Source organism: Pygocentrus nattereri, chromosome 30 (assembly GCF_015220715.1).
Source record: "Pygocentrus nattereri isolate fPygNat1 chromosome 30, fPygNat1.pri, whole genome shotgun sequence".
In the NCBI taxonomy this organism is placed as follows: domain Eukaryota; kingdom Metazoa; phylum Chordata; class Actinopteri; order Characiformes; family Serrasalmidae; genus Pygocentrus; species Pygocentrus nattereri.
Genome location: NC_051240.1, coordinates 14,603,472 through 14,627,812, shown reverse-complemented (window position 1 = coordinate 14,627,812; position 24,341 = coordinate 14,603,472). Strand labels below are relative to the sequence as shown.

General features: G+C 42.7%; 1 protein-coding gene across 2 annotated transcripts in view; it reads right to left on the bottom strand.

The window, feature by feature from the left end:
- LOC108430850 (protocadherin-9) overlaps nt 1-24,341 on the bottom strand; it is a 492,739-nt gene that overhangs the window by 185,270 nt on the left and 283,128 nt on the right. For both annotated transcript variants that reach the window (XM_017703638.2, XM_017703639.2), the window contains one exon: nt 624-825. In XM_017703638.2, coding sequence (XP_017559127.2) covers nt 624-825 — 202 coding nt within the window. The remainder of the gene's footprint in view (nt 1-623; nt 826-24,341) is intronic.

Here is a 24,341-nt window from a genome sequence, read left to right as displayed (position 1 = left end):
ATCTTTACAAGCCATGATTCTTAAAGCAGCAGTTCTCAGACCCACACGCTGTTCTGTTTCATTTCGCTGCTGTCGGAACTAAACCTCGTATCTCCAATTTTCCTACTGTTATTCGGTTTTTGTCATCATTTGAAAAAAATCTGTTGTTCTTTACATTGTATGTAAATTTCATGAAGAATGGACCAAAAGAAACGTCCCAGAATTACTATGAAAAATTCTGGTTCCATTGACTTACATTAAAAGTAAAGTGCATTTTTTCCTTCTCCTGTAAAGTTTTGGAAATATGAGGATTTGTTCCAACAGCAGTGATATTCTGGCACACTAAGTGGTGATGTAATAGCTCGTGGTGGCTTTTCGCTCACCTGGAAGAGCAAACAATTCATTAAATTATGTTTCTGTAAGTCTGACAGAGGAGAATGTCCCACTGAAGAAACAGCATGAGCATCTAAATAAGTTCAGAAACCTGCTAGATGTTCATATTTCGTTGTTTACGGTGATTGCATGAGCTTTCATTTATATTTAAATCTCATGTGGGGCTGTTAACCCCTGCCCCCCACCCCCCGACCCTCATTTGATCACACCCCCTGCTGGGCAGAAATAAAAAGCTGATGGAGCTGACTCACCTGAGTTGGGGTCAGAGTTGCCGTCAGCTTCAGTCCTCTTGTCCGGAGAGGCTTGTTCGTAGAAGTCGTCCTGCGGCTGCACCAGGGGAAGCGGGTGTGACAGCAGGGGGCCGCCACTCACCGGCTCGTGCTCCCCCAGACCACTGTCGCTGCAGCTCTCCTGAGAGCCGTCCGGCAGGTGGAACGTGACGCGCCGCTGAGACTAAAAACAACAGAGAGAGAGAGAGAGAGAGAGAGAGAGAGAGAGACAGAGAGAGAGAGAGAGAGAGACAGAGAGAGAGAGAGAGCCCTGTTCGTTAGTACCAGGCTCCTCCCCCTCATTACCTTTCCTTAAGTTATACTCAAAAGAGAAAACCTACTAAACCCTATGGGCTTAGTTGCTGAATAATTTATTGCACTTACTGAAAAATAAGCATTAATAAGGATTATTATCACTGCTGTTGACAAGAGAAGAACAACACACATGCATAATATACATGGGACATTGTTTTTATGTCATTAGCTCAATTTATATCATATGTAAATTGTAAACATTCACCTACGTTTGATCACACATCTGCCAAACCAGTGTTATTTAAGGTTACATGTGGTGCTGCAACCCTGCATTAACAATGAGATTATTACACATTCATTAAACAAAGATCATTAGACGTTTCTATCTATATCTATAAAAAGTTGGGACAGTATGTGAAATGCAGTAAAAACAAAAAGCCATGATTTGTAAATCCGACTGGACCTGTATTTAAACAAAGACAGTCCTAAGACGATATAATTAATGTTTTAATTAATCTGAACTTCATTGGTTTTCGCTCTTTCTGAAATGGATGCTTCCAAAAAAGTTGGGCTTTTTAAGACTAAGTATATTTTCCTGAAAACAATTTAAAAGAGGCGAGTTAGGCGTATATTACTGTTACTACTATCATTGTTAGTTGTATTAGAAGTAGTTTTATAACAATTAAGACAGTTGCATTGCTAATCTTAAGATATTGAAATCATAACTCTAAGGTCCAAGGGTTTAAGAAAAATTAAGCGATGTCCATCACTGATCAGCCACGTAACCAAACTCAATTAATAAGTCATTATCGAGAGAAATTAGTCTATTATGTGACTTTTTTTTTCTGTGGGGCTTATTTGAATTTTATGCAACTAAACTGTTACGCAAATATACAAGAATTCATTTCACTCTAACTGTTACGTCCTGCCAACCAAACACTAAGAGAACTGCACACAAAAACAGAAAATTAGATAATATTAATTATAATAATTTGATGATATCAGTTCAGTCAGATTCCGACAGTAGAACTACATCAAATTCTGAACCTGTTGCTGCTCCTCAGACGGCTTTCCAGTCATCAGCTGTGAAGAAGGAGTATCTAAACAAACTGGAATTAAGGGAACCGACTGGAATTCAGGAACCGAGATGAGCTAAGAAATACTTTACAGACCGACTGGAACAAAAACATCGTTTAGGCTAATTTGGCAAATACTGGAAAAGTGGAGCTGAACCTGATATTGTGACAGGCTACTACTCTTTTAGAGGAACTAAACGACCAATATTAAGGCACATTTGATGCAATGCTCAGTGCTTCTTTTGCTTTACGTTTTACTTTATTCTGCAGAGAAATGAGTCTGTGATGTGATTCTTTTTTTCTGTGGGGCTTATTTGAATTTTATGCAACTAAACTGTGCCACAAATATTCAAGAATTCGTTTAGTCACAGCAGGAACACATGCATAAAGACGGTAAAGCGACAGCATGCACTCCTGCAGAGGTGTGAATGGAGAGAAATGCAGGAATCGAGCGAGAAATCGAGTTAAACGCGACTCGGTGCAGTAAAATCAGGCAGCGTGAGATGTTACCTTCTACAGGACGACGGCAGCGTCAACTACATGAATCCAGACACGTTTGCCTTTTAAAAACACACTGGTGATGATTATGGAAAAAAAAGGAGGCATCATGTAACAATAAACACAAGAGGGGTTTCATTTGGTGCTTCTGGGAATGAAATTCATTTAGCAGAATTTATTGTACGTGTAAGACACAGTTGACTGGTTTAAGAGCTGGAGTTCATGTTCAGTTTGGTTCTGTTGGTTCTTTGATACGCGCTGATGCACACAGTGAGCTCTGGATGGTCCTTGTAAAGATGGAAAGTTATGAATTTACAGGTTGACGTCCAGGATGAGGTCCAGTACGGTCTTTGATACCACGTCAACACAGTAGATCAAGTCCTGTTTTGACTTGTGCAAGTATTAATTACAGTATATATAACAATCAGTTCTGACGGCACGGTCTGCTTGGTTTAAAATCATTATACATCATAGAACAATAATGTCCATCATACCAACCAAATGGTAAGATAATTGCACACAAAAACAGAAAATAGGTAAAACTGTACTTGTGGCCAGTTTGGTCAGATTCCGACATCAAATTCTGAACCTGTTGCTGCTCCTAAAACGGCTTTTCAGTCGTCAGCTGTGAAGAAGTAACATCTAAACAAACTGGAATTAAGGGAACCGACTGGAACTCAGTAACCAAGATGAGCTAAGAAATACTTTACAGACCGACTGGAACAAAAACATCGTTTAGGTTAATTTGCCAAGTACTGGAAAAGTGGAGCTGAACCTGATATTGTGACAGGCTACTACTCATTTAGAGCACATTTGATGCAATGCTCAGTGCTTCTTTTGCTATACTTTTTACTTTATTTTGCAGAAATGTTGTATAAAAGCAATATATTTATACATAATATGATATTACAGGAATACAGAATAGATACAATTCCGAAACTTAAGTCTAATAAGAATGCACATAAATAAGAACTGTCATACAGCCTGTGTTTAAAATAAGCATATTACCAGGACAGAAACTGTCATAGTCTGATGAAGTGGACAAAGTTAAGCAGCATTGCCATTTAATGTCTCACAGCAGCACATGATGAACGGCGGCACACAAACATTGCTATAGTGACAGTGTCACCAGTGAAAATGCACGATGCTCCTGAGCTTCAGCAGTGATGATCCTTTATTTATGGTGGGAAAAAAGAAGGAAACACCTCTGTACTACTTAATGTCAACTTCGGCAATGAGACGTGGCTCCCAAGTGGCACAACTGCACAACTGTTGGCCCTTCTGTCAGGTGATGATGCCACAATCATCCATGGCCTGGAGTCCAGAAGAGTTCCCACTGGGTGGCCGGACGGTCCCTCTGCCCCACCACTCAGTGTGATGCTGGCCAATAGTGGCTTTAGCAACATAGTCGTTATATTCAGTGTTCTGCTCCAAGTGTGTTTAGCTGTCCAATGATGTCGTGTTAACAGCTGGTCTCAAAGATGTGGTGGATGACTTTGGAAGTCTTAGGAGAAACGTGTGCTACACTTTACCCTCCCAGCTAGACAGAGGAGACCAAGCTAGCAGGTGGAGTTGGCAAAGGACTACTTTATGAAGAAGATAATAAAAGTATGGGTATTAATATGGCCCCTCTTTAAGCAGCTATGACAGCATGCACTCTTCTGGGAACATAATTTTGGAGTGTTTGAGGGCCTGGCATGCAATCAAAATCAAAAAGGTGTCCAGTTGTTGTTGAGGCCAGGGCCTTCTTTAAACTGTTGCCACAAGATTGGAAGCATATGATTGCCTAAAATATTCTTTGAATGCTGTAGCAGAAATATTACTCTCTGGAACTCATGGGCCAAAATTCTGAAAAACAGCCCCAGACCATGATCCCTCCTCCACCAAACTTTACTGTCAAAACAAAAAAAAGATTGAAGCTGTTACTGAACGTTTTGCAGAAAGTATTGCAGTGGCAGATTTTTGGAATATCTGGTTGAATGTTGACTGCCTACTGAAAACAATAAACATAGCATTAATGGTGAATATTTCACTGATTCCAAAGGCAAAAAAATTGTAGTGTTTCTGCCTTTGTTTACATGAGAAATGTTCCGCTTGCTAATGACAACCTAAACAGAAATAATTAATCATAATTTGTTTAGGATCTCTCCACCTGCACCAAGTCTATTAAAAATAAATACATCAGTACAGATAATAACAGCAATGCATGATAACAGCAATAATACTTCTACAACTATTATTATTATTATTATTATTATTATTGCTATTATTGCAGTTCTTCAAGTTTTTCTTCTTATTATTACTATTATCATTAGCGGTAGGAATTCTATAGTCCATAATCCACAGGCCATACTACACACACCCACCCACCCACCCACCCCCACCCACACGTTCATGTTCTCCTTTACAGCTCACACAAGCTCCTCCCGCTGTGAGATCCATACACTGTGTCTGAAATCAGAACAGGTCGTGGATCTTCGGGTCTACTTTTACAGAAATAATTCTCCACTGCCCGTCCGTGTCCACTGCTAGCTCAGCCCGCACTTCAGGAAACTCTAATGACATTTCATCATTTCATGAGCTCCAGAAATAAGCTCGGCGCTAACCTTTTCCTGCAGCATCTCCGCGCCTCGCCTCAGAGTCGCTCTGACATGATCTCTGCTGTAATTATTGGCAAAAGCAAAAGGTCAGCCGATCTCAGCCCAATGCAAATGACCTGATTACAGAACTTACAGCATTTCAGAAAGCAAGTGACATTCAATTAGAGCAAAGTGAGAAACTGAAGCTCGAGTGTGTCGCTGCGCTTGAAACGGGACACACGAACGGCACCCAGAACGGCCCTCGCGTCACACACACACTCTCAACACCACACACTCCACTTTGTGCGCACTTTCTATGCACCGTGTCAGCTGCTAAGACCATGAATAAGGTAGTAGCCTCTTTCTGCAGGCCCCCTGGTGGCCGTTTCACCAGCCGAATGGAAATCAAAGAGTTAATATAATCAAATCTGCCTCTGTAACTCTGGAATCTGGTTAACTGGCACGCTGCTGTCGCTCTGTGAGTGAAAAGTAGTGACTGTTTTGAGCTGCTAGCGAGTAAAGAGGGATGAAAGAGGAGGAGAGGGAACCCCTCGCTGTGAAAACACTTCACACCTCTCCACAGACACTGCTGTGCTGAGACAGAACACACAGCAACGTCAGGTTTCTTCATATCAAGCACTCAGGTGAAACTGCCACAGCAGAAAAATTAAAACTAACTCGCTTCCAGTTTGTGCATCATAGATATCCTCATTGTTTCCACATTTTCCACGCTTTCATAATCACAATGATGATAAAGCGAAGAACAATAATTACAGATCTTGCTCAAAAGACTCTTTAAACGAAGGAAAAAGACGTGAAGAAAAAGGCATTCATTTTATGATTAAGGCTGATATCAGTGGACAGAAGGTAGAATGCACTTTTATTTTGAAGCCGTTTTTCTACACAAAAAAGTCGTTTTAAGAGTTTTTAGTTATTAAGTTATTAGTTCTGCTGTAAAATCGTACGCCCACCCAAAATGAAGCACATTCTTAATTCAGTTGCTCGTTAACACAAATAGCTAATCAGCCAATCACACGGCCACAACTCACTGCATTTAGGCATGTAGCAGTGGTCAAGACGACTTGCTGAAGTGCAGACCGAGCATCAGAACGGGGAAGAAAGGGGATTTAAGGGACTTTGAACGTGGCGTGGTTGTTGGTGCCAGACGGGCTGGTCTGAGTATTTCAGAAACTGCTGATCTGCTGGGATTTTCACGCACAACCATCTCTGGGTTTACAGAGAACGGTCCGAAAAAGAGGAAATATCCAGTGAGCGGTCAGTTGTGTGGACGAAAATGCCTTGTTGATGTGAGAGGTCAGAGGAGAATGGGCAGACTGGTTCCAGATGATAGAAAGGCAGCAGGAGCTCAAATAACCAACCAGAATCTCTGAGGAACGTTTCCAACACCTTGTTGAAAGTCTGCCATGAAGAATTAAGACAGTTCTGAAGGCAAAAGGGGGTCCAGCTTTTTACTAGCAAGGGGTACCTAATAAAGTGGCTAGTGAGTGTATATTCCAATAAATATAGTATTTCTATGTAGGTATACATTAGGGACCATCAATACCATCAAAACAATGCTTTTAAGTTCTCGCTGGTACTGATGCCATGGTGCTGTTCAAGGATTAATCTTTGATTGTAACGTTGCTTGGTAACCACACCCCATTATTGGCGAAGTTTGGCAGAAGGAAAGTTAATAGTGATGATTATTTACAATAAATTCTAACTTACATTTTTATGATACTCTATTTTGAAGCTGTTTTATACAAGTAATGAAAGCGATGTTAATCTAACCCACAGGCTTTCATGCCAAACCGCTTCATTAACAGGAAATTTCTCTGTAATTCACACTATTTTCAATGCATTTCTTTATAATGGTGGTGACAGGAACCGGGGATCAAAATGTCTACAACGCAAAATCAAAACTTCTTTGTGAACCACTCTGTACTCCAACAGCTGGCGTGTACCGTTGTACACCAAAGCCTAAAAACATTGCAAAGTAATGTGACATCAGGCAAATTTATCGCCACTACTTAATCTAATAGCTTTCTGTGAGGAAGCTTTTAAAGGGATTAAATGCTCCAGACGTCTGGTTCCTATCAAAATCACTGTGAACAACTAGGCATGGGGAGTTTCTCTAGAATAGAGCAGCTCACACCAAACCCCTCTGAACGGCTCGGTTCACATCCTAACGATTTAAACATGCAGAATTTTTGGAAAATCTCCGCTGTTCTTCTTTAAACACAGATATGATGTGACGTGTTTATGAGATGTGTGTTGACACATTTCCATTCATAGCATTATAGCTCACATCAACACAATTTCAATGATGAATCTGATATCCAGTCAAATATTCAAGCTTTTGAAATAAAACTGATGTGCATGCCGGCTGAATGTCTATGGGCTGGATAGCGCTTGTGTTTATGTATTTATTTGTGTGTGTGTGTGTGTGTGTGTGTGTGTGTGTGTGTGTGTGTATTTGCCTGGCAGTCATTCCCAGCAGTATTAGCATAAGACCAGCTTAAGCCATCCCCACTGCCAGTTTCTGTGCTATCCTCCCTCATCATGCTTGTCAACCCTCATTAGCGGCTTGTTTTCATTTTCTAACAGGACCACACAGGCTGGGCATTAGCGCTGATGCTAACCAAACAGCGAGATGTTTGCCCGAGTTAGAACACACAATATAAGTGTCAGAGAAGTTTGCTGTTCATAAACACACGACTTGATCGCGCCGGCGTCTTGGCTGAGCAGAGACGGAGAGAGGATGCCTCCAGACTCGCTTTTAGAAAATGGATCTGTCTTAGAGGAGATCTAAACAGGCTCTCCGGCTCCGCGTGAAGAACAAATCCGCGAGCTCGGAGATGTTTCCACAAATTACATTCCTTCTCCAGCTCGTGTCATGTTTCCTTTTCTCTATAGAGGAATTCAGCTGCTTGTTCACACAGATTTTGTTGGAGCTTTAAAAGCTTCAAGCTGACTCTGGAGAGAACCTGGACTGCTATGTGGAAATCACGGACCTCTGAGGATCCACGGGTTGCGCTCTGAATGAGCTTCACAAGAGCACTCACAGTTTTCCCACAGCACTTTAAGTATTGCTTAAAAAGTAAAGCTGCGGACGCCCTTTCTTTTCAGCGTGGCGCATCTTTCCGAGCTTCCTTTTTTCTCACCTACTTTCGGAGGGCCGTTTCCGAAACCTGCAGCTTCAGAGTCCTCAAGAGATCCTGCAGATAGCCCTTAAAGTAAAGTGTGCTCCCTGTTTAAGGGCATTTTCACACTTATCCCAAATAACTGAGCTCATTATCTCAGGGTCAAGGGACGGGGGAAGTGGAGGTGCTGAGGCAGCTGTAGTATCCCACAAATCCCTCGACGGTTTAATGGCTAAAAGTTTTTTAAATAAAAGAGCTCAGTATTAAAATGTTGTGATTGTAGTAGTAACACATGCCTGGTCTAGGGTGCATTACGCATTTTTAGACTGAAATTTCATGTCATATGTAGGGGCGGGTGATATGGCAAAGATACAACATCAATATCCATGAGGACATTTTCACATTTCACACTAGTTTCTTTCATTTGTGCAAAAAGTCACATGAAAAACTGTGAATGCGTTGATTTTTATTCAACGTTTCACACATCACACCGCATCCGATTCTGCAGGCCCAGTTATGTGTAACATGCAGTTCTTCACTGTTCTTTAAGAAGCCACAACATCCACGATTTGCTCATAAAAGCATACTATGGTGTAATTTAACCACAGCAATAAAATTTGTTGTTTTTCAGTTTTTGGCATAATTTGAAGATACCTGTTGGTCTTTACATTGTATGCAAATTTCATGACGAATGGACCAAAAGAAATGTCCCGAAATGACTTGGAAAAAATTCTGGTTCCATTGACTTACATTAAAAGTAAAGTAGGTTTTTTCCTTCTCCTGTAAAGTTACAATGGAGGTTTTATTCAACAGCGATATGCATAAATACATACATGCATGTACATGTGTGAGTGTGTGTATGTATATGAATGATAGGCCGAGTGGCGGTTTACTGCGTTCTTTCTCTATTTATATTTCAGCTTCATATCGGTGGGTGAAGCTGCTTATTCTAAGGAGGCGCAGCTCTGCTCCAGCTTGTATAGGCCTTGCTTGTAGACTGCTGAGCCATGTGACGGACAAATTAACTGCTGTTCCTCTGGGGATGCTGTGGGATAACTCTGAGGCAGAATGCCGCCGTTTTCCTCTCTCTCTCCATTTCTCCCTTTCTTTTCGCTCTTCTCCCAGGGGGTGCACTTAGCTAACAGTCATCTAAACTCCCCCATTCACAAACAAAGTGACGAGAAAAGCTCTGCTTATTTCCTTTAGTGAAGGAGTTTAACCCACAGTGTTTACTGCCATAAACCTTATGCGCGGCTATTATTTTTGGCTGGTGGACGAGCCTCGAAACCCAGCAGCGATGCTGACGTGTGTAACCCCAGCAACACCTCTGTACTTGTTAAAGTTGTACCTGAGAAACTACCACGTCAGTGTCACTGCTGTGCTGAGAATGATCCACCACACAAATAATACCAGAAACTGACCAATGATGAACGGGCTAGAGGGGCTACAGTCTATGATTGTACTAATACACTGCATGGCCAAAAGTATACGGAAACCTGCCCATCATGCCAAGCTGATTGGACATCCCAGTACAAAGGTATACGCATTAATATAGCCCCTCTTTAAACAGCTATGACAGCATGCACTCTTCTGGTGAACATAATTTTGGAGTGTTTCTGTAGGAACGTGTGTCCGCTGAACCAAAAGAGCATCTGTGAGGTCAGGCACTTGTCTAAAATATCTGAATGCTGTAGCAGAAATATTACTCTCTTGGAACTCATGGGCCAAAATTCTGAAAAACAGCCCCAGACCATGATCCCTCCTCCACCAAACTTTACCGTCAGTGATAAAATACTTCCATTTCACAATAATGACACTTACAGTTGGCTGGGGAAGACCTAGCAGGGCAGAAATCTCACAAATTGACTTGTGTCAAAGGTGGCATCCTATAACAGTGCCACATTTAAACTGCCATCATTTGTCTATGGGGGTTCAAAGCTTTTATACACCTGTTAGACAGAAGTTGACAAGACTGGATGAATGAAGTGAACCATTTGCCATTCTGACTAGATATTTGTAGGTCTTAGGACCTTAATGACCTAATGAACAACTTAATTTCACCACTAATTTCAAGAAAACTGTTCAAGCAGAAGTAGCACACAGAACCTCACATGGAGTAGTTTTAGAGCATTTGTATTGCAGGGCTTTACAGTGAGCTTCGTGCCAAGCCCTGGCGTTCCTGTCGTAAAATAAATTGAAGCCCACAGAAAAATCTGTGAGCACCAACTTCACAGGAACACTGGAAATGAAAAGATATTTAATACTGCTAACTTTGCTAACTGTGGAATTATTTGTGGGGGAAAAAAGCCGATGGTGCTTGATGAAGAGCTGATTTAGAGCCAAAAGAGTCGCTTCTGATTAATGGGCTGAATCAATCTGACTCATTGAAAGGAGATGGAATGGCCATCACTAGTTGTGCGAGTGTTCAGGCTGCTTTCCGTTGCATTTTCAAACAGTCCTGACACCCTAATCTTTAAAGTGCACCCTCAATCTATACAAAACAAAGTTTTAACTTCTCCATACAATCAAATTAAATGCTCCATTTGGGTGTTTTTCTTGTATAAGAGGGCTGTTTAGTTGCTGGTTGTTCTGCTCAGCATCTGTTTTGGTTGCCTGTTTAAATGCGTGAAATCAACACTCTTGGCTTTAATCTTATGGTGTAATTTTGGCTACTAACACTGGTCACACAATTGCTCAGCACATACATAACTGTGTCTGGCGCAGCCTTTGGTAAAACAAACACTTTAACCCCTGAGATTTACTTCTACTGCCGTGAGACCACAGCAAAGGCAAGAGACATGAATCTGATAGTAAACCAGAAGTGTTTTAACCGAACTGTGAGACTCAGGCAGGTTAGCAGGACATTCAGCAGGAGAGGTAAGCCTCTTCTGGCTAAGCACGATGAGCCAATTTACAACCCCATTTCCAAAAACGTTGGGACGCTGTGCAAAATGTAGATGAAAACAATGATGTGCGGATCATTTCAACCTATATTTCACTGCAAATGCTTCAAAGACAAGATATCCAACAATGAAACTGAGAAATGTTATTGTTTTTTTGAAAGATATTTGCCTATTTTGAATTTGATGCCAGCAACATGTTCCAAAAAAGTTGGGACAGGGGAAACAAATGGCTGTAAAGTTGTGTAATGCTAAGAAACATCTGGTGGTTAATTGGCAACAGTCTTTCAGAAGTAAAGATGAGGAGGGGTCACCAATCTGCGAAACACTGCACCATCAAATACTGCAACAATTCAAGAAGAACATTTCTCAACATAAAATACCAAAGAACCTCTGCTTTTCATCGTCTACAGTACATAATATCAGTAAAAGATTCAGAGAATCTGGAGAAGTGTCTGTCTGAGGGACGAGGCCAAAAACCAGTGTTAAAAACAGACATGGTTCTGTAGTGGAAATCACTGCATGGGCTCAGAAACACTTCTGAAAACCACTGTCTGTGAACACAGCTTATCACTGCATCCACAAACGCTGTTAAACTCTAAAACACAGAGAAGAAACCAAATATAAACAGGATCCAGAAACGCTGCCACCTTCTCTGGGCCTGAGCTCATTTAAAATGGACTGAGGGGAAGTGGAAAAGTGTCCTGTGATTTGACAAATATAGGGTTAATTAAATATAGGGTCTAAATGATCTGCACATCATTGCAATTTGTTTTCTTTTACATTTTGCACAGCGTCCCAACTTTTTTGGAAATGGGGTTGTAATCCTGACCTAATTTTCACATCATGCCCTGCAAATATAGTAGCATTCGAGGCCAGACTGCATGTTTGTATTCATGCATAATGAATATGTATAATGAAGTGCTAATGTTAGATTATTTGGGTCAAAGCTGTCCTCACAGGGTGTTCAAGACTGAAGTTCGGGTCGCGTTTTGCTCGCACTGTATTGGTCAATTCATCAATAAAATTTCACACATTGTAAAATGACAATGGATGATTTCAAATAAACCTTCACTTTAGAGGGGCAAGAAAGACAAAGAGAGATGAGAGAGAGACCTCAACACTTCAGACTAAGCTGCAAACTCCAAACAGAAGTGTTCTGAATTTCTCTGACCTCACACACACACACACACACACACACACACACACACACAAACAAATGCACAACAAATAATCCAATCCAGTAACGCTCCAGCACCTGCTAGGAAAACCAGCAAGAAGTGTGTTCTGGAAAAGCTTCAGAGAAACAGTGACCCACACACACACACACACACACACACACACACACACACACACACACACACACACCTTCATCTTTCACCCACTCTCACCTCCTGCTGCCTTACACTCATTCTCCAGCTCTCTCTCTCACACACCCAAACAAACAGGAATGAATGCATTCACACTCATCCTGACAGCTGAAAGTCATGCTTTTTAGAATTCAGTAAGAACACTGATCTGAAACTGAGATTGATCACACACACACACACACACACACACACACACACACACACACACACACACACACACACACACACAGGTTATTTCTTCACACTGACTGTACATGTATGGGTCATTTTACAGGTACATCCACTTTATCTCTCCATAGGAGTCACTGGTGTTACTGATCATCATCAGTGTTACACATAATAAAGGAAACACCAGAGGATCAAACCACACGCTGTCCATCAGGGAACGTCCACTAAAATATGGAATTTAATCCATTTATATTCTATTTTTTCACAGTGACCTCAGAATAAAGGCGGTCACACCAGTGACGTCAGCTAGAAGCTTCATATGAGATCATGAGCTGAATGAAAAGATCTCTGAGAACTGAGAGACACAGTGGACTCACCATGAGCTTTTCTTCATAGATCCTCAGAAAACAGGTCAAAGGAGGTCGAGCGACGTCATCAGTGTGACTTTTATTACAGAATAAGAGATTTTTAGGTACGCAGCAACACACGACTCCTGGGGACTTTTATTATGTATTTTATATTTTTTGGCATTTGTTTTCTATGTCATTTAAATCACAGTCATGTATAGATTATTTCAGTTAACACTGCAGAAAAAACAAGTTTTTCACCTTAAAACACGGCCTCACCTGTCACACATGACTGTGAGGATGAGCTCTTCTGTAGTGCTTGGAATTCTAGATAAATGATTTTAAATTATTATAATTTAATTGTTTTATTTTAATGTATGAATAAATTGCAACCATATCATGCTTTTAAAGTGTAATATATTTGTAAATGCTAGGGACGTAAAAATGGGCGTTACCATAGAATAACAAGCCAATGACTTGTGCATCATCAGTGCAGCGAAACACCACACGCACACTAGTGAGCACACACACACACTAGGGGGCAGTGAGCGCACTTGCCCGGAGCGGTGGGCAGCCCTATCTGCAGCGCCCGGGGAGCAGTTGGGGGGGTTAGGTGTCTTGCTCAAGGACACCTCAGTCATGGACTGTCAGCTCTGGGGATCGAATCTGCGACCTTCTGGTCATAAGGCTGGTTCCCTGACCTCCAGCCCATGTTACTCGGTTGTGTACGTGTGCTTGTGTCTGTGAACATGTGTGTATTATGCTTGTGTCATCACACTGGCTCATATCTATCTACACTAACAGCTTAAAAGCAATGTGAAATGAATTTGCATCAGCGAGCCAATCACAGTGGAGAACCGTGGGCATGTGATCAGGGTGTTATGGCACAGACAGTTTGTGTGATAAAGTGTAGCAGTGTGTTGTGCTAAAAACTGATGTGGCGTTATACGGCGCTCGATGTGAATTCCGCCGCTACGCGCGGCCGGCCGATTTAAACGCGCTGTCCATTCCCTCTGCAGTAATGGAGCTCAGATAGTACAGCTGTGATGGAAAATCCTGTCATTTAAATGCACTTCGTACCTGCGGGAGTGTGTGTGTGTGTGTGTGTGTGTATGTGTGTGAGATAGACATAGTGAGTGTAAAAATGAATAGGTAAACCTATCCGCTACAATAACTGCTGGCAGAAGATGCCAAGAAGACACTCACTATCTCTCTCTCGCTCTCTCACTCACTCACTCACTCACTCACTCACACACACACACACACACACACACACACACACACACACACACTCTCATATCTACTTTTTTACCCATCATTGTTCCTGAGTCTGTATATGAGAGAGATATATCTTGCTTTATTGAGGTGTCTGTATAAGCTGAGCCTCTAGAGAAGACAGAGTGGCCAATTTGCACTAAACCATTTGCCCCCTGTGGGTGGCTGGTGGTACTGCAGCTTTGTTACAACTAGAAAAGGTTTAACCCTTTAATGTCTGAGGATCTACGCTTCCACTTTCTGACTTTTTAACTCTCACAACTGCATCATTTTATGTAATACCAGCTACTTGTGTCCTCTGCTGTACCATGTGCTCATTTATGACCCGATAATACATTTATTTCATATTTCACTCATACGCGAGGCTTGTCTGAATACCGTATTAAGAAATTAACGACATGATATCTATATATTCCAGCTATGAGGAGTCTAGAGGGGGTCTCAGCCATCTCACTTGGAAGCCAGGCTCCCCCGGGTTGAGTCGAGTGAGGACGACAAATGTTACAAACTCTACCTGAAAGACGACACAAGGATGAAGCCAAAGACACTAAGTGCCTTTTTTCCACTGTAAATAAAAAATATTCTTCTTTCAGTGGCCATTATCACCATGGAAATATTTACACAGCTGTCTGTCGCTATAAGTCGTGTACACATCACTGTTTTACACCACAGAAGAGCGTCATTACAGTAGCAACACTCACTGCACACTTCACACTGTAAACACTGCTACTAGTTACTTCTGTACTCGCTGTGCTTTTAGACCTCAAACCACTCAGTGCTTGCTCTCATGTAAATACAACAAATCTGTCTCAACCTCATCAACTCCTCGGGACCACCGGTGGTCCCAAACCGCACTCGGTCATGTTCTTCATAGCGTTCTTATTCCATAAGCTCCATTCAGAAGCTGGGCGTCGTGTGAAGCTGTAGCTCTTCTCTCCAGTCTAATGTCGGATGATGTCATCTTAAACCCTTATAATAAAAGAAGCTGAACTCGAAATTGTGAGCATATAGTGACATGTGTAGATCATAAAACACATGCTCTGTTAATTTGAGAGGCTTTTCCCAAAAATAAATAAACACATTTATTTCATGCAGTTGCTGAATAATTTGCCTCACGATTTGGTCACGAAAATTCAGATGGACAAAGCAAAATATACCCTGGTCAATAAGAGGTTAAATGCTGCGTAAATATGCAAATAGACGTACTTTCATAGACATCCTACTGTCTTATACTTTAACTTATGCCTATTTTTATCTCTGCATAGTATGTGTAAGTGTATGTGACGTACATGTGGTCTTTCCTATTCTATGTAAATTTCATTAAGGATGGACCAACAGAAATGAGCCAAAATGACTTCTAGTTCTATTGACTTACATTAAAGGTAGAGTATCTGTCTGTCTACCCATCTGTACATCTACCTCTGTGTAAACAGTACTAGCCTGGTTCACTGTTTCTATAGATTACGAGAATTCAGCTGAGCAGTACTAATTCCTCCCATAGGCTACCATTTCTATACTCAATTAGTACTCAACTACCAAGCTTGGTTAGTAGTAAACCATGGTAGACAGAACAACAGAACCCATCGCCCTCTGGTTATGTAGCCTTCACCTGCTGTGGTCTGCTGTCAGCTTTGTTAGTAACTAGTCATGTTTAAAACTTCATTATGTTTCTCTGGTTATGGGAGCTACAGTGAAGTAGGTTGGCTGGCTGGTTGGGAGTTAGCTGGCCCTACTGAGCTGTAACCAGGCCAAGAACACAATGAAATTCTGGCTATGCTACTAGTATGTTCAGATAACTGTGCCCATCCCTGACAGACAGACACACATACACCCGCCAGACCCAGCTCTGGCATCTTCTTAGTGCAACTTCTGATTTAAAGATGAAAAACAACAAAGATGCAGCTCATGTTTTATTCTCAACTTTAGCATTTTAGTGCCATGTCAGGGGGAAAGCGTCAGTTAAAGCCATCAGAGTCGCCCTCTTAGGAGGCTGTGTGTGTGTGTGTGTGTGTGTGTGTGTGTGTGTGTGTGTGTGTGTGTGTGTGTGTGTGTGTGTGTGTGTGAGAGAGAGAGAGATCAGTGATGATGCAAGGGACATTTTGAGCGTGGTTCTGCTCCGGAGGGAAATCGTGATGTCATGTCAAACTCGCTGCTCATTTTAAGCTGTAACTCTTTCTGACGGAAGACGAGGAAGTTCAAGAGTTTTTAGCGTGACTGAAGGAAGGAGGGTCAAGATCTCCGGCTGTAATGAGCAACGAAGGGATCATTACGGCTACGAACACACACACTCAGACGCACTCAACAGAACAAATCTGAGTCATGCAGGAGCCGCAGCACTGAGAGACGGGGTAGATGAGAAGTTTGGGTTTCGAAAGTAAAAAGACAGACTCCACCGAATGCTCTCTCGTCGGATAAGAGAAATAAGAAAAAGAGTGGATTAGTGGGTTCTACTCGTCTGGTGGTGGATTTTTAAATCATCTTATTCTTATAACAGTAGATTTTTTGCCAGGTTTTCCTCCTGTTAGTGGATTTTAGCCATGTTATTCTGCAATCAGTAAAATTTAGACCATGCTGTTCTGTTGTTAGTGGTTTTTGGGCCATGCTTATCTCTAATTGGTGGATTTTTAGCCAGTCTGTTCCTCAAATGCTGCATTTCAGGCCACGTTCAGAGCCTCACACTCTCACAGTTTGGGCCAAGGTATCTGACTCCAGCACTAGGTAGGCACCAGTCCTTCCTGACCACTGCTTAACTTGGCACAGGTAGCTTTTAAGAACAATCAAAGGCTAACTGCACCAACAGTTAGGAGTCTTGCCCAAGGACTCTTATTTATTATCCAGGTGGGGGACTGAACCCCAGTCTACAGCGTAGGAGGCAGAGGAGTTACCCACTACACTATCCACTTTATACTCACTACACTACACCACCCACTATATACCCACTACACTACACCACCCACTATATACCCACTACACTATCCACTATATACTCACTACACTACACCACCCACTATATACCCACTACACTACACCAACCACTATATACCCACTACACTACACCACCCACTATATACCCACTACACTATCCACCCACTATATACCCACTACACTACACCACCCACTATATACCCACTACACTACACCACCCACTATATACCCACTACACTACACCACCCACTATATACCCACTACACTATCCAACCACTATATACCCACTACACTACACCACCCACTATATACCCACTACACTACACCATCCGCTATATACCCACTACTATCTATCCCTCTCTCTCTCAATTTCTATCCTTCTCTCTCTCTCTCTCTCTCTCACTTTCTCTCTCTGTTCTTTCACTCACTTTCTCTCTCACACTTATCTCTCCTCTCTCTGTCTCTCTCATCTCTCTCTCTCAATTTCTCTCTCTCTCTCTCTCTCTCTCTCTCACTTTCTCTCTCTGTTCTTTCACTCACTTTCTCTCTCACACTTATCTCTCTTTCTCTCTCTCTCACTCTTATCGCTCTCTCTCTCTCTGTTCTCTCACTCTCTCACTTTCTCTCTCATACTTATCTCTCTCAATTTCTATCCCTTTCTCTCTCTCTCTCTTATCTCTCTCTCTCAATTTCTATCTCTCCCTCTCTCTGTCTCTTTTCTCTCTCTTTCTCTCTCTGTTCTCTCACTCTCTCACACTTATCTCTCTCTCAATTTCTATCCCTCTCTCTTTCTTTCTCTCCCTCTCTCTCTCTCTCTCTCTCTCTCTCTCTCTCTCTGTCTTACTTTAATACTTTTTCACTCCTTCCTCTTCTCTCTTCTCCTGTCTTACTAACTCTCTCTGGCTCTGTGCCCGGCAGGTTGTGTGCAGTATTAAAGCAGTGAGTTAGCCAGCTAGCCTCTGAAACTCTCTACTGCTCTGCCACAAAGCATTAGCCACACGCTAGCAGCAATGCAGCCAGCCATTAGAGCTGAACCAGCTCACTGGACAGGATGCCTACAAGTGTGTGTGTGTGTGTGTGTGTGCGCCAAGTGCTACTCTGTTTAGACACCCTGTGGTCCTCCAGGTGGAGAGAGCAGAGCTTTTCTGGTTAGCATCACTGCACTTTCCTGCCATAAACACTACTAACACACTGCAAAAGCCTCCCACTGCATGCTGGGAGACCCCAACCCTTTAACACCAAACGTGTGGCTGCCGATATACTGATAGTTGAAGTCCAGGAACGCTGGCACTGCCCCTCAAACAAGCACGTCATGCACACAGGAACGTTTTCCGGCCTCTTTTCATCCCAAACAATTAAAAGACGTTGATTTTATTACTGTGCCTTTAAGACTCACATGTAAATGAGCTCTGTTCTGAATGGTGGTCCTGTTTTGTGAACAGGCAAAGACAAAGTTTTGCATGCTGAATGGGTGGGGCTGAACTGCTGTAGCTGAATGGGTGGGGCTGAACTGCTGTAGCTGAATGGGTGGGGCTGAACTGCTGTAGCTGAATGGGTGGGGCTGAACTGCTGTAGCTGAATGGGTGGGGCTAAACTGCTGTAGCTGAATGGGTGGGGCTAAACTGCTATAGGCTGAATGGGTGGGGCTAAACTGTTGTAGCTGAATGGGTGGGGCTAAACTGCTGTAGGCTGAATAGGTGGGGCTAAACTGCTGTAGCTGAATGGGTGGAGCTGAAAAGTAGTGATTTTCAAAATGACAACCATCTTTTGAATAAGAGCGAGTGACACCACCAGTGGCTGGTTGTGGTATAGGAGCTGATTTACAGCCATCAGATTTCAATCTGACTGACTGGGGAAGACGTGTAAATGCGTGTGGTTACACCAGGCAAACGAAACGTGTAAATGCGTGTGGTTACACCAGGCAAACGAAACGTGTAAATGCGTGTGGTTACACCAGGCAAACGAACGTGTAAATGCGTGTGGTTACACCAGGCAAACGAACGTGTAAATGCGTGTGGTTACACCAGGCAAACGAAACGTGTAAATGCGTGTGGTTACACCAGGCAAACGAAACGTGTAAATGCATGTGGTTACACCAGGCAAACGAAACGTGTAAATGAGGTCTAAAGGCGTTTTAATGCTTTTCTGGACCCAGGATTGAATTTTCAAGCCTGGGAGTGGTCCAGAGAACCAACCCCTGGTCCTCCTGAACTGGGTGGTCTGAAGTTCACTTCCAGTAAACTCTTTTGGACCTCTGCGCATGTTGAAGCGATCTGCTCCTGGTGCCGCATGTGGGGCTGCGCGATTGGCCCATTTTATAACACGTTTGCTTCGACTTATCACATCACTTGCCTTTTCAGATTTCACGATAGCAGGGAAAGGATAGCAGTGGACAGCAGAGGCCAAGAGGTGATGGAATAGCCTCAGATATATGGAGCGAGGAAGTGCGGATGGACACAACTCATAAACCCTCAATTGTTTGAGCGTCTGTATCCAAAGAAAATAATAAAAAGCAGCAGGCGGATGAAGCTGGTGCAAACCTTCATGCAGAAAAGTGATATCTGGAATTGCGCAATGGAATTCATGACGGTCTCTCTTTCTTTAGAAGCAATTTATGGAGAAACATCTGATGTTATATCTGTTTGATTCAGCATTGCTCTGATGCATCTTGAACTCAGACACACTGAAGATGTCTAGAGATACCAAACGTTCCTTTTTCCTCTCTCTCTCTCTCTCGCTCCCTCCCACCCCCCACCCCCCACGTTTCTCTCAGTTTCAGTGCTGCCATCTGTCCATGTCCCTGTGCGAGGGGTAAAAGTGTAGGGACAGGCAAGGAGTGAAAATGGAATTTCTGTACTCTGTAGACTCCGCATTTGCAGATGTACACTAGAATAAGGAAAGAGACTCATCTGTAAGATTTAACCGCAGTGCTCTGGAGACTCTGCTTGGCTGCTGAGAAGCTGGCCTGGATATATGATTATATCAGCGGAGTCTTTTGGATGTTTGACTGCAGTACAGCTTTGCATACAACTATGTTGTTTCAAGAGATCTGGCCTACGGATTTAACTCGATGGAATCTAGAATTATCCTTACTTTGCAGAACTTTTACGGAAACAGTTCCATTTCCCTTGGATGTGCATTCTGAATCACATAATCAATAATGCAAATGTAATTACATTACTACATAAACAATTACACATTTAGTAATGTTCAGAGCTACACTTACATTTGCGGTAAAGATCAATAGTTTAGATTTTGCACTTTCCACTTCATTTCTTCACCTGTTTCAATGAGCTAATATTGAGAAATCACTGATAATTAAGCAGTACAACACAGAAGGAGTGTGTTATGGTGAAATACCATCACTGCTGTGGTTTGGTGGCCGTAGATCATCACAGCCGTGATGTTATTGGTGATAACTCCCTCCTCGAGTGCTTTAATACAGCAGTTAAATAAATACAGTAAGAAATGAATAAACTGGCCGTGAACGCGGCGTTTAATATGTTTTAATGTTCAGTTCCTTCCTCCTAATTATAGCTCCTTAACGAGCAGCTTGTTGCTACGTCAGAGTAACGAGCTCCACCCAATCCCTGCTGTAAGCCTCACTTTTTGAAGTACAGACTGAGCCACAAAACTGTCCCAATATCAGGTTCAGCTCAGTTTGGTCCAGATCAGTCTTTTTAATTAATACAGATCTTTTTCCAGATCAGTATTAATGTTGTTTTGTTCCAGCCGGTCTGTAAAGCTTCTTACACCCCGTTTAGTTTGGCGAATGGTGTTGGGTTAATTTCTGGCTGATTCCAGGTTGTTCAGCTGTTCTTCTGTCACAGCTGCCGACTGAAAAGCTGCTCAGTGGAGACGACGGTTTGGGAATTTAGTGTCGTCTCGTCTTCAGAGTCGGACCAAATCGGCTGTCGGTCAGATGTGGTCTTAACAGTGTCCGTTTTCTGTTTGTGGCAAAGTAAGAAGTAAAAACGTTCAAATGGCTCGAGCGTCTCCTACAGCCATCAGAGCCGTTGCTTAGCAACAGCGTCTCAGTGGAGTGATAGTGCTGGTGGAAAAGTTGATGTTATGGTGAAATAACAGAACGATTAGACGCCTCTCAACCAACCAGCTCGGGTGGCTGGAACTAACTGCTGTATAAAAGATTATAACATGCTCCTACTATTACTGGCTACTAAGATTTATATGATTCTATCAGTGAATGATCTTTTCAGTGGAGATCAGTGTTCAGTTCAGTGTTTATCGTTTGTTTACTAAAGGATTTTTATAGAAGACGTTCCTTAATAGTTGTAAACTGTCAACTGTGTCTGATCCTATTGACTTAACAAGATTTAACCCCAACAACCTTTTCTGGCATCTCGCTCATTAACATTAAATGAAAGAGTTGGTCCAAATCTTGCTGAATAAATCAGCTTATCAACGAAAGACGGGAAAATCCACGCATGTTTCAGACCTCGGTGATGAAAAGGGTGAGAGACCTGCTCCTCTCTTCAGCTAATTCTGCTTTTCTGACAGTAAAGATGTTCAGTTGAAGGACTTTTTGCAGAGGTTAAACGCTGCACAATGCTGAAAAATCTCCCTGTGCTCTCATTTCATCTCTCTTTCACTTTAACAGACCCACTCTTGACACCTCTGATCCAGATTAGCTGTGTCAAGAGCTGTGTGAATGCTGCGGAAGAAAGCGGCGCTCCAGAAAGCTCTAGAGCGCTCCACGCCCTTCTGACCTCCACTCCACTCAACCTTCCGGGATGCTGAGCGCGATCCGAATGATCCAGATGCACGTTGACATCCCTTCTGTTTTCCAGTGACACGGAGTGATCTCAGAGCGACGCACGGATGCTGCAGACTCTTACGCAAACCTGGCTGAAACGTTAGCCTGACTGTTGGCTGCTCTAATGGCCACCTCTGGATTTGCTTTGACCCAGCGGCCTAGAACTTGTTTTCGCTCCGCTTTTGGGGTTTTGGGGCAATTAAAAAGGTATTTGAGCGGAAGGCTGAAATCCTGGAGGACAAGGGGTTGATTCTTCTCGTCTGACCTCAAGCCTGCTTATTGTACCGCTTTGGCTGGCTGAAGTCCCTGGGCAGGGGATTGAGGGGGTTATAACAGTAGGGGTGTAATGGGGTGAACTGTTTAGAATCTAGACTTTCCACAGAATTTCTCTTGTTTTAATGAGCTACAAGTGAGATGCAATTGACCTATCCATGTTCTGGGTAACTGCTACAGAAAGATACCAACTACATAGGGTTAAACATATGGCAAAAGGTATCCAGACACCCCTTCCAGTGAATACAGCTACTCAGAGCTGCACCCATTACTGACCCAGGCATTCAAATGGCATATTTTGGTAGATTATTGATAATAGAATGCCAATAGAACAGAATCTAGTGCAGTCTAAGCTCACAATGCCCAATGCCAAGGGGTATAAGGCCCCCCAGCACTGGACTGTGGACCAGTAGAACTGCAGTGTCTGGAGCAATGGAGCACCATCCAATACTTCTGAGAAGACCTGGGGTGGATCAAGAGCTAATCATCCAACATCAGTACCCAATCTCCCTAATGCTCGTGTCTGAATGCAATCAAATCATCACAACAATGATCCAACACCTATCAGCTTCACAGAAGAGAACTATACAGGTCCATAATATATATCCAAAATATAAATATATGTCCAAAAGTATCCAGGCATCCCCTGTAGTGAATTCCACTACATTAAGCTGCACCCATTGCTGGCTCATGCATTCAACTGTAGAATTCACATTTATTGAACACAGAATGATAATAGAACAGAATCTGGAGCAGCAACACCTGAGTCTGAGGTCACCATGTCCAATGCCAAGCATTCACTAAGGGCTATAAAGTCTCCCCTCAGTAAAACTGTGTTGGCTAGAGCAACCTTTGGGATGAGCTGGGGTGGATCCAATCTGAATGCAATCAAATCCTCACAGTGATGATCTAGCATCTAGTGTAAAGCCTTCGCAGAAGATTAGAGGCCATTACTGTGGCAAAGAGAGGACAGACTCCTCATTAATGCGCTTGATTTCGGAGGAAAAGTTGGTCGAGCTGGAGAAGCTTATTAGGACACATAGTGGAGATAACATTTTACTGCTTTGGCAAAACTCAGCATTAGCAATGCAAAGGACTGTGAGGGTGAATGCATTAATATTTATTTTTGCCAATGTGAGGAAAACTGTGAGACTGCATTCTAGGGGTGGAGGAGTGGGGGGTTAATAGGGTGAACAGTGATGTGCCCCCTGTGAACCAGCGCTGGAACAAGCTCACACTTAAACACTATCAGAACATGCCCCGACCCAGCCCACTCAGCCACACTACCAGCTCAGTCTGAAAAAGGGCAGGCAGATGGCCGTCTAATGGAAACGGATTGAACTTGTGAGGAGGTTTAAAGAGCGAGAGAGAGAGAGCGAGAGAGAATAGAGAAAGTGAAAGAGAGAGTGAAAGAGAGAGTGAGAGAGAGAGAGCGAGAAAGAGCAAGAGAGAGAGACAGAGAGAGATAAAGAGAAAGAGAGAGTGAAAGAGAGAGAGTGAGAGAGAGAGAGCGAGAAAGAGAGCGAGAGAGAATAGAGAGAGAGAGAAAGAAAGAGAGAGTGAAAGAGAAAGAGCGAGAGAGAGCGAGAAAGAGCGAGAAAGAGAGAGAGAATAGAGAGAGAGTGAGAAAGAGAGAGAGAGAGAGAAAGAAAGGGAGAGTGAAAGAGAGAGAGAGAGCGAGAAAGAGAGAGAATAGAGAGAGAGAGAGACAGAGAGAGTAAAGAGAGAGAGAATAGAGAGAGAGAGAGAGGGAGAGAGGGAGAGTAAAGAGAGAGAATAGAGAGAGAGAGGGAGAGAGAGAGTAAAGAGAGAGAGAGTAAATAGAGAGAGAGAATAGAGAGAGAGAGAGACAGAGAGAGTAAAGAGAGAGAGAATAGAGAGAGAGAGAGAGAGAGGGAGAGAGAGAGTAAAGAGAGAGAGAGAATAGATAGAGAGAGAGAGAGAGAAAGAAAGAGAGAGTGAAAGAGAGAGAGAGAGCAAGAAAGAGCGAGAAAGAGAGAGAGAATAGAGAGAGAGCGAGAAAGAGAGAGAGAAAGAAAGAGAGAGTGAAAGAGAGAGCGAGAAAGAGCAAGAGAGAGAGCGAGAGAGAGAGCGAGAAAGAGCAAGAGAGAGAGCGA